Source organism: Bos taurus, chromosome 5 (genome assembly GCF_002263795.3).
Source record: "Bos taurus isolate L1 Dominette 01449 registration number 42190680 breed Hereford chromosome 5, ARS-UCD2.0, whole genome shotgun sequence".
Taxonomy (NCBI): Eukaryota; Metazoa; Chordata; class Mammalia; order Artiodactyla; family Bovidae; genus Bos; species Bos taurus.
In genome coordinates this window covers 39,921,276-39,934,172 of record NC_037332.1, presented here as the reverse complement: position 1 = coordinate 39,934,172, position 12,897 = coordinate 39,921,276, and the positions used below count along the sequence as shown (strand labels likewise).

The 12,897-nt window shown below is 35.7% G+C and overlaps 1 protein-coding gene across 5 annotated transcripts in view; it reads left to right on the top strand.

Annotated features, from left to right (window-relative positions):
- The window catches only part of CNTN1 (contactin 1), a 404,879-nt gene that overhangs the window by 241,243 nt on the left and 150,739 nt on the right, over nucleotides 1-12,897 (top strand). For all 5 annotated transcript variants that reach the window (XM_010805057.4, XM_059886103.1, NM_174280.2 and 2 more), the window contains 6 exon segments: nucleotides 569-775; nucleotides 3,333-3,432; nucleotides 3,582-3,763; nucleotides 6,763-6,887; nucleotides 7,517-7,634; nucleotides 12,354-12,504. In XM_010805057.4, the coding sequence (XP_010803359.1) occupies nucleotides 569-775; nucleotides 3,333-3,432; nucleotides 3,582-3,763; nucleotides 6,763-6,887; nucleotides 7,517-7,634; nucleotides 12,354-12,504 (883 nt within the window).

Genomic DNA, 12,897 nt, shown 5'->3' with positions numbered 1-12,897 from the left:
CTTTTCTGTAGTTTTTACTTTTTAATGTAGCCAGAACAGGCTGCATAAACTCATTTCTAAATCTGTCATGTATAATAGGAGAATAAAAAGATATAAAGCCACAGTACAGTTGACTTTATCTTTTAAATGCAGTAGGGAAGATGGAATTTGAAGCTATTAGACCTGGATTCAAAATCCTAATTCTACTTAGTCATGAAATTCTAAGCAAGTCATTTAAACTGAGTTGTATTTAGCCCATAATTAATTAAAAGAATATTGGTAATTCATGAATAATTGAGAAATAGATATTATTGCTTAGTATCACTTTATATTCAAACTACGGTAGCTTTTAGAAAATTTGTGCTGTTTATCTTGGCCTACTTCCAACATTTACTCTACAAAAGCCTAGATTAGATTATGTGCTAGTTTATTTCTAGAAAACAAGACTTTTCCTTTTGGAGAAGAGCTTAAAACTGAGTCAATAATATTTGAAAAGCCTAGATTAGGTTATGAACTAGCTTACTACTAGAAAACAAAATCTTTGCTTTTGGAGGGAGTTTAATACTTAGTCAACAATATTTTCTTCTAGATGATCTTAGCTACCGCTGGCTTCTAAATGAATTTCCTGTATTTATCACAATGGATAAACGAAGATTTGTGTCTCAGACAAATGGCAATCTCTACATTGCTAATGTTGAGGCATCTGACAAAGGCAACTATTCTTGCTTTGTATCCAGTCCCTCTATTACAAAGAGTGTGTTCAGCAAATTTATCCCACTCATTCCACTACCTGAACGTAAGTATATTTGTTCTCTGTTTTTGTAAGGTTGTCTACTTATGGCATACTTATAATAATGAAAAGAAATATCCAATGGGCAAACCAGCTGACTGCTTCACCAGGACAAATAGAAGACATATATTTTGAAAGTCTTGGTTTTTCCTTAGATTTTCACCTAGAGAAGATTTACATCATAAAATGTCCTAAGGTGGTTGAGTTTGAATTGGTTGCCTCCAGTTCAGTGAATGTATAGAAACCCAATTGATTTACTAGCAAAATGCCAATATATTGGTTATAAATGGGAATCACCACCATCTGTTTTTTGTTTCATGGTCAGTCCTACTTCTTAGTCAATTCATGAAAGTGAATGATTATATCAAAACAAGCTGCAGTGATTACAGAATTGGGGTGGAAGGAAAGGCAATCAGATCATTTTTTATTTTTAAGGAATTATTTAAATGAAGGAAATAAGTATATAAATTGCCTTTCTATTGTAAGTAGTGTAGGGTATGACTACTGTGGTACCATCTTGAATGACAGTTAAGAGTTAACACGTTCTTAACTGGCCTTTCCCCAGGCTTCAGTTGAATGAACTTAAATCAGAATACAATATGTTTTCTTACTTCAGGTTATTTTTATCTCAGTCCTCCTGCAACACTCATATCACTGAATTCAAGCTTCTAAGGAAATACTGGTTCTGTTGTTGGCAGACTTAAATTTGGGTCTTACCTCTAAGTTTTGTATAATAATGGTGGCAAGTCTGTCATATCACAGACATTCCATTATTATTCTCAAGATAGCAGTCAAATGGTTAGTATTCAATAAACATCTTATTATCTGGCTTTTTTTTTTTTACCCCTCTCAAATCTTAGGAAATACTCTCACCACTACTTCACGGAGTGAAAAGGAACCGTCATGTGAAAACTTCCCTCATTTTCGTCCCTCAAAATTCAGTGCTTCTTACTTTCTTTCTCAGTGGAAAAAGTGTTTTTCCTGCTGCTCAAGCTAATTGCTGCAGCTGCTCTGATTCACATCCCATTTGTTTCATTTAAGGATGTCATCGCATCACTCTTTCTTTTCTGAGTCTTTAAACTCTCCTCCATTTGTTTCCCTCTGCATATTCTTTTGTATTCAATGCAAACAGTCTTGAGTAATCAAAACCACTTCTTATTTGCTAAATCCAAAAGACATTTTCAGATCTGATTCTGTATGAAATTTGACCCTTGTTGATCTCTTCTGCCTCTCTTGAAATCTCCTTTCTTTTCCTTTTTTTTGACTATTTCTGCCTCTGCTTATTTCCCAGCTGCCTCAGTGACAACCTCTACGCAGTATCCTTCATCAGATCATCCTCATTCTCATATTTCTTTCCAATCTTTTTCTAGATAGTCTCATTCATTTATACCTTTATTTCACTAGAAGCTCTATGTGCTGACTCCAGATTCACTTCTCCAAAACTTTTCCCTAATCCTACCTACATCCTGGGCTTGACACACAGAAGCTTCTCAAGAGTGTTAAATTTGAAATATTCCAAACACATCTTTCATCTGCTCTCTAAACCTCCTCTTCTGGTGTTCTTCATCTCATTGAATAATACTATCATATTTCTCACCGGTAACTCAGGAGAGAATTTTAATCGTCAACTCCTTTCCACTGACATCCTGAGGACAGTGAACACAGCAGTTTTCATTTAGGACATAAGCACTTGGAAAGTTTGAGGAAAATGTGGAACCCAAAGATAATGATTCAGCAGACCCAGGATGTGATCCAGGAATCTATAGTTTCAATGAGTATCCCAAGTGATTTTAATGAATTGGATTTTATTAATTTATTTATTTTTACCAATACAATATTGTAAAGTAATTAACCTCCAATTAAAATAAATAAATTTATGTTTGAATTGGATTTTTGATCTGTATCTTGGGAAAACATTGATCCAAGGGGCAGTTCTTTTGATTCTGGTTCTAAAACACAACTTGGATCTGTGTTTTCCTTTCTGCTCCCACTGTGACTCTGCCCTTGTTCAGGCCCTCACTTAGAACTCTGACTCTCTGCTATATTTTTCTTCTCCATATTCCTTCCCTTAAAACTGCCAACAAATCTACTTAAACCAAAGGTAAAATTCATATTTAGTCTTTTAACAAATCCTATTAATAGCTAACCATTGAGGAAATTAATCTCAAAATCTTTAGTATCAGTTTCAAACCTTCTATATTGTAGATTCAAGTTCATCTTCAACTACATATACTTCAATATCATTTTGATTCCTAGACCTTTTATAATTGCCTGCACACTCCTGAAGTTGTGTCAAAATATGCGATTTCCTCAACTTGAACTGGTCTGGTTCAAATGTCCTCTTTGCCTGAGATTCCCTCAGCTCTTATATATTTTCAACAATCCTCCTTGGCCACCACTTTTTTAGAGCATTTACTATTGATTTGGTTTATATTTCAGGTCTTTGTGTATCTATTTGTCTTTCAAGTGTTCTACAGTATAAAGCACACACTCATGTTATGATTCTAAGCAGTGTATTTAGCCTTTCTGCTCTGCTTGCTAATTTTGGTTTTTCTTAAATTAGGAACAACAAAACCATATCCTGCTGATATTGTAGTTCAGTTCAAGGATGTATATGCATTGATGGGCCAAAACGTGACTTTAGAGTGTTTTGCACTTGGCAAGTAAGTATGCTCACAGTTTTCATTAATGTATATAGAGTTTAAATCTTATATTGTTAGGAAATAAATGTTAAAAATGTTTATCTATAAACATAGAGTAAATTGACTTTTAAGTGTTGTGGACTATTAGCTCTTGTTATCTTCTATTTAAGTCCTGTTCCTGATATCCGATGGCGAAAAGTCCTAGAACCAATGCCAAGCACAGCTGAGATCAGCACCTCTGGAGCTGTCCTCAAGATCTTCAATATTCAGCTAGAAGATGAAGGCATATATGAATGCGAGGCTGAGAACAATAGAGGAAAGGATAAACACCAGGCAAGAATTTATGTTCAAGGTAGATACATTGTTTTAATTTTCCACACATGTAATCAATATCTTATTTAAAACCATTTTCTAACTTGAAAACTTAGCATAAAATGATTAACCTTAAAAACAGTAATGTGTATTACATTGTGAAAAACAATAAAATATTTATCTTTATGTCCAACTAAGTCACAAAAACGAGTAGACAAGTTAGGAATTTATGCCACTGGTATTACAGGAACATGAATGGATCAATAGTAGTGTTCTTGATAATTTTGAGAAAATACAATTCATATGGCTTGTTGACTTTCTTCAGGCTCTTTTTTATTTGTAGAAACACCTATGCATTATGACATAGTTTAAGCCAGTGATTCACAAACTTTACCATGTTTTAAAATCATCTGGAGGGCTTATTTAAAGACACAAATTGCTGGTTCTCATACTCAAGAGTTTCTGAGTTAGAAGGTCTATTTGGGGTGTGAGAATTTGTATTTATAAAAAATTCTTAGGAGATGTTGATGCTACTTGTCCAGGAGCCACTCTTAGAGAATTATTGGTCTAAGGAAAGTTTTTCTTTGATACAACTTTTTGATACAAGTATTTAATTGAAATAAGCTTTATTTGGGAGGAGAGAATATAGTTTCTCAGTCAATGCTTAAAACTTTGCATACTGAAATCCTCCCTACAATGTTCTCCAATGTGAAATTTGCAGGTCACACCTGAATAAACATCTAAGTCTTTGATAAGGTCATTCACTGAAAGGATGAATGTACAGAGTGCGTCCTCAGAGGCAGACACAGTAGGAGCCAGGACAGTTAAATATAGGAAATATTTTGTCCTTGAGGGGTTCATACTCTAGTCATACTATATGAAAAACCTCCAAATTTATATAGTCATACACAGTCAAATAAATATATACCCCTAATATATATAATTATAAAGAAAATTGTGAGTACAATATGGGGATTACATATGATATTGATAAAGCATTTGATAAAGGGGTACCTTAGTCTCATCAAAGGATGGATGATAGGAAAAACTAGAGATGATGCCTGAGCTGAACTGGAATACCAGTAGACTAAAGGGTACTGTGGCAGTGTCAGGACGAACCCTTACCTCCTACCCCTAGACCCCAGGCCTCTGTCTATATAGGAATGAAGTAAGCATCTCCAACGACCCAGCACATGCAGCCTCATCACCACCATCTCAGAACGTCCACTAGGTTTAGGATTAATGTAACTTTCACCTTGTGCATTTCATTTGCCTTAAGAAGCCCTTGGACTCCAGGGCCGTCTTATGGGCTACACTTTCATACCCACATGGCTTTGCACCTTTCCTACTCAGACTCTATATTCTTTTCATTCCTAACTTCTGACATCCTTATAATAAGCCTCTAGAACACATAGTCCATCATTATCAGAATCCCCTATATCCGTAACTTTGCACATTCCCTTTATTTATTTATTGCCTGTTTATTTATTTATTTATTTATTTTATTCACATTCCCTTTAGTCTTTGCTGTAACTGACACTGTTTCTACTGCAGACCATGCAAGCAGTGGCTGAATTTTCTTTCACAATCCTCATCCCCAGGTGTGACTTGTACACTTGTCCTCCTTGCTCTTTATTGCCATTGCTAGACTATCTTTCTTTTCCTTTAATCATCTAGTTTATAATCTTATGTCAGGTTACCTTCCCAACCCATTGTTCTAAGATTTTCATTATTAACAACTATCACCACTACAAGTCTTTTCATGACTTCATTCTTGGTGACATAAAATCATGTGGACTATAATAATTTTTCTAATGGTCTTGTGTCTCACTTCCTTTGAACTCCTCTCTTCCAATGATCTTGTTCTACAATCTTGCTCAGCAATCCACTCCTAAGGCTGAGGGTTCAGACCTTATTGTTACCAAAAGTGCAATCCCTTTACAATCTCAAGTTTAGGTGTTTAAACTCTGATCACCACCTTTCAAGCTTCAGTACCCAGATTCCTACAATCCTTTTATTAGGTGTTTAAACTCTGATCACCACCTGTCAAGCTTCAATACCCAGATTCCTACAATCCTTTTAATCTACCAGCAACTATAATCAGTTAGTCTTACTCTGTTTTAACTTCCTCTCACTTTCCCTAACTTGGCCATCTCTTTCCTAAACCTGGGTTCAATCATTATCATTTCCCTGCACACCAACTTAGCTCACTCATCTCTCTCCACTTTGTCTTGCTACTTTGGCAAAGAGTAATACTGGAAAACTCTGGCTCTCTGCCTTAGTGTCAGAACCAAGGAACTTGAATATGACTTGAAATGAGCACTACCAAATTGATTAGCCTATGTCTAGTTAAACATCACTGCATCACTAACTTTAAATAGGCCCTTAATGTTGCTTGGCAACTGGACTATTTTTCTCCAGATTTACTCACTCTCTCATTTTATTAGATGACCATATCATGCCTTCACGGTTTCCATTAAACCCACAGTAATTCCTTCTTCGACCTTCCTCTCAGCTAATAACTTGGCTTCCTATTTTACAGAGAAAATGGTAGTAATTAAATTAGAACTCTCACAAACTTCTGTTCTGTTTCTACTAACACTTGCGTCTCCACCCTTATCTCTTTTTACTCTAGAGTCAGCTATTCTCTGAGGACAACACCTCCACTTGTGCACTGGACTCTATCCCTCTTACCAGTAAATTGAAACATAATTCTTTCAAACCTTAAATATCAGTTTGAAAGATTTAAAAGAAACAGATCAGTTATTTTAGTGTTATTTATGAATCAGCTTTCCAACAAAACATGCTTCACAAATAGAAAAACAATTATAAGTTGAATTAGAATTACCTTGTCTCTAATAATGTAAAGTTTACCTACAGACCTATATACAACTTCAATGATTCTATCATTGATTCTAAGACTCAGAGAGTATCTGATGTATTCTCCAGAAGAAAGTCAAAACTATAATATTTGTCTTCTTGAGTTGATGATGAATGCTGAGACTTGCATTTGCATTTACAATGTTCTATACTTTTTAGCATTTCCTGAGTGGGTGGAACACATCAATGACACAGAAGTGGATATAGGCAGTGATCTCTACTGGCCTTGTGTGGCCACGGGGAAGCCCATTCCTACCATCCGATGGCTGAAGAATGGATATTCGGTATGTGTGTTCAAGCGCTTTGCAGTTCTTGAGCCTATGTTCAGGTAACATTTCCTATAATCCCGGGAAAAACTAGTGGCATGTAGGCCCTGAAATATAAAAGTTTCCTTAAAAAAAAAAAAAGTGAACATAAAGTGTCTTTTTTCAGCTTAAACAGTTTTCTATAATCTTATGTCTACCTTCTCTTTCTCTCTCCTTATTGTCTCCTTTGTTCCACTTCCCCCTTCTTCCTTTGCATCCATCTCCACTACCTGATATTGTCCTCTTTTTCTTACCACTGTTTCCCTGACCCCACAGAAACAGAGGTAAGAGTGAAGGTCCTACCTTTAGCCCTGGGGACAAGTAGCAGCAGTGGGGTCCTTCTCTATCTTCCCACTGTAATCTCTCAGCTGGGCCGAGAGGGAAAAAGGTGGACTCTCTGCTCTGTAGGATGAATAGAACAAGAGCCACTGGGCATGGTAAGTGGGTTTTACTTCCCCATACCATGAAAACCCCACTCCACTCGACTTAATTAACAGTGGGGGAAAAATAATGTACTTAAAATGGAAGACAACCAAGCCCAAACCCAAATGAAAGCATTTCTGTTAAAGTTTTTCAAGGAGACGTGTTTTACTTTGTGTTCTTTCCAGTACCATAGAGGGGAACTGAGGCTGTATGACGTGACCTTTGAAAACGCTGGCATGTACCAGTGCATAGCTGAAAACACACATGGAGCAATTTACGCAAATGCCGAGTTGAAGATCCTGGGTCAGTATCACTTTCTGTTTCTGTCAACAATCAGCAAGAAAGCAACACATTAAAAAGTATCTTGGGTTATCTAGATTATACTTAATTTCATATTACTTTCTTGAATTAACAGTTTCTTGAATTAGAAATTAAGCATTTCTAAAATGTGGTTTGTATTAGAATGGTATTATTTTCCTTTCATTGAAGAATAGTAAATAAATTGGAAGCAATGTAGAGTATAAAGGTTTTTAAAATGTTTTTAATGGTAAAGCAAACTTTACACATGTCAATTTTTACAAGTCTTGCTTTCTCCTATGTCTGGGCAACTAAACACTGCCAGAACATCACATAGTACAGCTGCTCCCTCAGTGCCTGTGAGGCAGCCTTGGAGAGTCTTTGGCACTCAGTAGCTTTATCAGTCCCTGGGTTTCATATCCTACAGTTGCTGTTTAAAACCTTCAGCACATTCCTCGGTCCCTTTATCCCACACTGAGTTTCTTCTTCATGAAAATTGAAAATCATGGAGATAAAATGTTTCAACTTCCTATCCCTCATTCAAAACTATCTGAATCTTTACTACACTTATCCTTTAGATACTCTTTATCCAGAGGATGATGTATACCTCCTCTCGTCCAAAAATAACCCCTTTACCTCTGTACTCAAGACACATCCCTTCTCTTTGTGTGTGTATGTGTGTGTATGAGTGTGTAAATCTGTATGTGCATATCTCTCAAGATGCCTCTCTTTCTGGGCATGTTTTCCTCTTGAATTCTCCTCTCGTTTGTGTTTAGTGACTCAATGCTGATACTTCCTATATTATTTCTTCTTGATCACTTCATTTTCTCCTTTTCATCCCTTCCTTTGCTCAGTTGAAAATCTTGCTCTCTTCCAGAGTTCCATTCCTCTGGCTGCATTCCATTTTCTTTCTCATTCTTTCACATATTCTATAATATTATTCCTGAATTATTATTATTTTGAAATTAAAATTATCCTGGATGATATCTTCTTCTCCCATTAACTATCAATGACCCCTTAAAGTATATCTCTGGGTCAGAGTTTTATCCTCAGCTTCTATCTCAGTATGAAAAATTTCTTAGCAGAAATGGTCATCTGGGTAAATTCATAGATATCCAAAACTTAGCATGTCTGAAATTAAAGTCATTATTTCTTATTCATCCACACCTTTTCCTCTTGAAATGTTTACTGTTCTAAAAAATGAAACTGTAAAGTTTAAAAATAAAATAAAATTAAAAAAAAAAAGAAACAAGGTAGTAAAAAAATAAATAAATAAATAAAAAATGAAACAATCCATTACATCCTTCTCCCCTATTACATCTATTGAATTTCTCATTTTTACCCTATAAATCTTTCTGAGTTTTTTTAAATTCTTATTTTCATTACAATTACCTTAAATAACACCTTACTATATCATGCCTTTTTCATACTACTTGAAGTGGCTATCATTGAGTTTAGTTATATTTCAAGTAATTAATCCAGATGGGCAGGCTTCCTCTTCTGGATATGATTACTGAAAAGATAAAGCAATAACTCTGGAGAAGGCAATGGCACCCCACTCCAGTACTCTTGCCTGGAAAATCCCATGGACAGAGGAGACTGGCAGGCTGCAGTCCATGAGGTCGCTAAGAGTCGGACACAGCTGAGCGACTTCACTTTCAGTTTTCACTTTCATGCATTAGAGAAGGAAATGGCAACCCACTCCAGTGTTCTTGCCTGGAGAATCCTAGGGATGGGGGAGCCTGGTGGGCTGCCATCTGTGGGGTCGCACAGAGTCAGACACGACTAAAGCGACTTAGCAGCAGCAGCAGCAGCAGCAAAGCAATAACTCAGTGCAGCCTATTTGATTTTTGCTACACCAAAGGTTAGTTCTTTAAAACAGTTGTACCACTACAAATTGAGTGACACTAAAAGAATGTGAAAGGCAGTGAAATAATAATAAGAAAGTATTAAATAAAACTATCTTTTAAAAGAGTTGAGGCCTTCTTAATTTTAACTTTCCCTGATTCTTAAATTTTAAGGATCATATTCCATTTCTTCCCCTTAAAGTCAAAATTCATTGCTAATATCTTCAATCTAGCTTCTTTGGGTATTAAGCAGATGTTTAGGCTTAGGCTTCATACTGTATCACTTTGGTGAAAAGTACAAAGAAATCATTTGACTTTTAGAGAAGATATGAGGTGAGTTTCAATTATTTCCCAAATGTAAACTCTTTTGTTTTCTGTTGTAATTTCTTCTTTTTAAAAAAAATCAGTTTATCATTTTTTTAATCAGAGGATAATTACTTTACAATACTATGATGGTTTTTGCAACACATAAACATAAATTAGCATACATGTCCAACCTCACTCTCTATCCTATCCCTCTGGGTTTTCCCAGAGCACCAGCTTTGGGTGACCATAATTGTTATACATTATAAAATGATAAGAAAATACAACAGTTCAGATTGTAAGATCTCTTTGTCTTCAAGCCAAAAACCTTCCAATCATTGAATGTCTATTAATGTAGTAATTAAGCAAACTGAGCATTTTGAGATTGAGATAAATTCCTGGGCATCTTTATATTTGTTTCAATATATTTTTTTGTTTATTGCCTGTAGAAATGGTGTTTCTCGTTCTTCTTTCTTGAGTTATTTAGTTAACTTTTATTTATCTACGAAAGGATTATTGAGTACTTTTGCTGTACCATATATTAGTCTATAATAAGCTCAATAAAGAGCAAAGAGAATACACATACATACCTATGTATATATATATGTGTGTGTGTATACACATATATATGAACATAGTCTAGATTCTGTCACTAGAAATTACATAATATTATTACATAAGCATGAAGTCATTCTAATGACTGGACAAAAGCAACTTTTATTAAAAGTAAACTGATTCAAGAAAAATTCTCATTTTATAGATGAATTTAGGCTTTTTAAATATAATTCTATTACATTTTCTCTCATTTTACAAACAATATGTTACCCATAATATTTATTGAACCTAGACAGAGTACCCGGAGAAGGCAATGGCACCCCACTCCAGTACTCTTGCCTGGAAAATCCATGGACGGAGGAGCCTGGTAGGCTGCAGTCCATGGGGTCGCTAAGAGTCAGACATGACTGAGCGACTTCACTTTCACTTTTTGCTTTCATGCATCGGAGAAGGAAATGGCAACCCATTCCAGTGTTCTTGCCTGGAGGATCCCAGGGATGGTGGAGCCTGATGGGCTGCCATCTATGGGGTTGCACAGAGTCGGACATGACTGAAGCAACTTAGCAGCAGCAGCAGCAGCAGACAGAGTACCACATGCTGTGTTAGGTATACAACACAAGTTGGTTGTTTACTTATATATTTATTGCCAATTATAAAACACAAACTAGAAGAACAATGGAATAACCTAAATCTTTTCCATAAGAAATGTGTTCCTCAGAGTACGTTCCTCACTTCCTAGAAGTGCTGAATTTCAGGTTCACCCCAGACCTACTGAGATCTCAACAGCAGTTTTACTGAGATCCTTCGATGGTTCTGATGCTCAGATAAAATTTGAGATGATGAAGCACCAAGACCTGGATAAAGATATACTTAGACTCAGAAAAAGCTGTAGAAAGGACAGTTACAGATCACTGGAATATGTGGAAATAGAAGGAATTCCCCCAGAGTCTGGGGGAAGATGAAGAGATTGAGAAATGAGCTAGATGTGGAGACACTAAAGAAAGTGATATATCATTAAGTAAGTGATTTTAGGATCTAACCTGTTTTCATAATTATTGTTCTTTACTTTTAGGTAAGGAGATGTATCATGTATTCCTCAGTTAATTGAAAACATCATTCCCATAGCTGTTTGTAGGTTGGTCTTAAATGCAAGGGTTTCTGTTTATTAAGGCATCTCATAGTGTCTGCAACATAGTTGGTGCTCAATAAATGTTTGTATAATGAAGGAGGAGTCTTACAGTTTACTGAAAAGAGAATGCTTGTGAATCAGATGGAACTAGATTCAAATCTAACTCCCATCTGATAACCCTCTGCCTGTTGCACCTTTGACAGGTTACATAATCTTAATAGATATTAGTTTTCTCACTTGTAAACAAGAGACTGTTCAAAGTGTGTTTAAAGAATACTAATTCTAAATATGTGTCAGCATTAATAATGGTGGTCCATTTCCTCCAGCCCTTCACTTAACTTCCCTTGTGAAATTGAGTCAAGAAAATTGAATTAGATGTTACCTTAAAAATTATAGAGCATTTGACTGCAACTACAATTTATAATAATCCAGTTATCACCAAGAATTGCATATTTAAAATGGGCAAGATTTGATAAATAAAATATACCTTAGTGAAGTTATTAAAGCAAAGGAAAACTACTAGTGTTATGTATGGAATGTCTGTTGGTCATAGTGGATAATATTTGGTGAGATTAATCCTCTCTGGCTTCCCAAGTGGCTCAGCGGTAAAGAATCCACCTGCCAATGCAGGAGACCCAGGTTTGATCCCTGGGTTGGGAAGATCCCCTGAAGAAGGAAATGGCAACCCACTCCAGTATTCTTGCCTGGGAAACCCCATGGATAGAGAATCCCGGTGGGCTACAGTCCATGGGGTCACAAAAATCAGACACAATGACCAACAGCAACAGTCCTTTCTATTGATTATTAATCAAAAGGAAATAAAAATTACTATAGTATAGAAGAATTTTTCTTTTTAGTAAAAAAAGAAAATAACTAGTTCTTTCTTTTTAGCTTTGGCTCCAACTTTTGAAATGAATCCTATGAAGAAAAAGATCCTGGCTGCTAAAGGAGGACGGGTTATAATTGAATGCAAACCCAAAGCTGCACCCAAACCAACATTTTTATGGAGTAAAGGCACAGAGCGGCTTGTCAATAGCAGCAGGTTAGTCCAGAATACAGTTCAGTATTCGGAAAAGCTTACTTTGTAAAGAACCTGTTTTCACATTCATAAGGTAAATATTTTTGTTCTAACTTTTTTCCACAGATGATATCACAGTTCTAAGGTAAACTAAAATACTTACCCATCACTGTCCCTATCTATTATAAACATTTAAACATCTACAATTTATAAGGATATTTTAAAAGTGAGGCCCAGAGATTTGTGATAAATTGCCCAAGGCTTCAAAGTAATTAACAATGAGAAATAGAACAGAATCTAATTTGTACCTAACAAGCACATCTATAGCCATTCATATTTGATTTAATTTTATGTGATTAGTCTATTAAACATTTCAGTAGGGAAATAAAAGGTGATTTCAAAGTACAAGTCACCTCT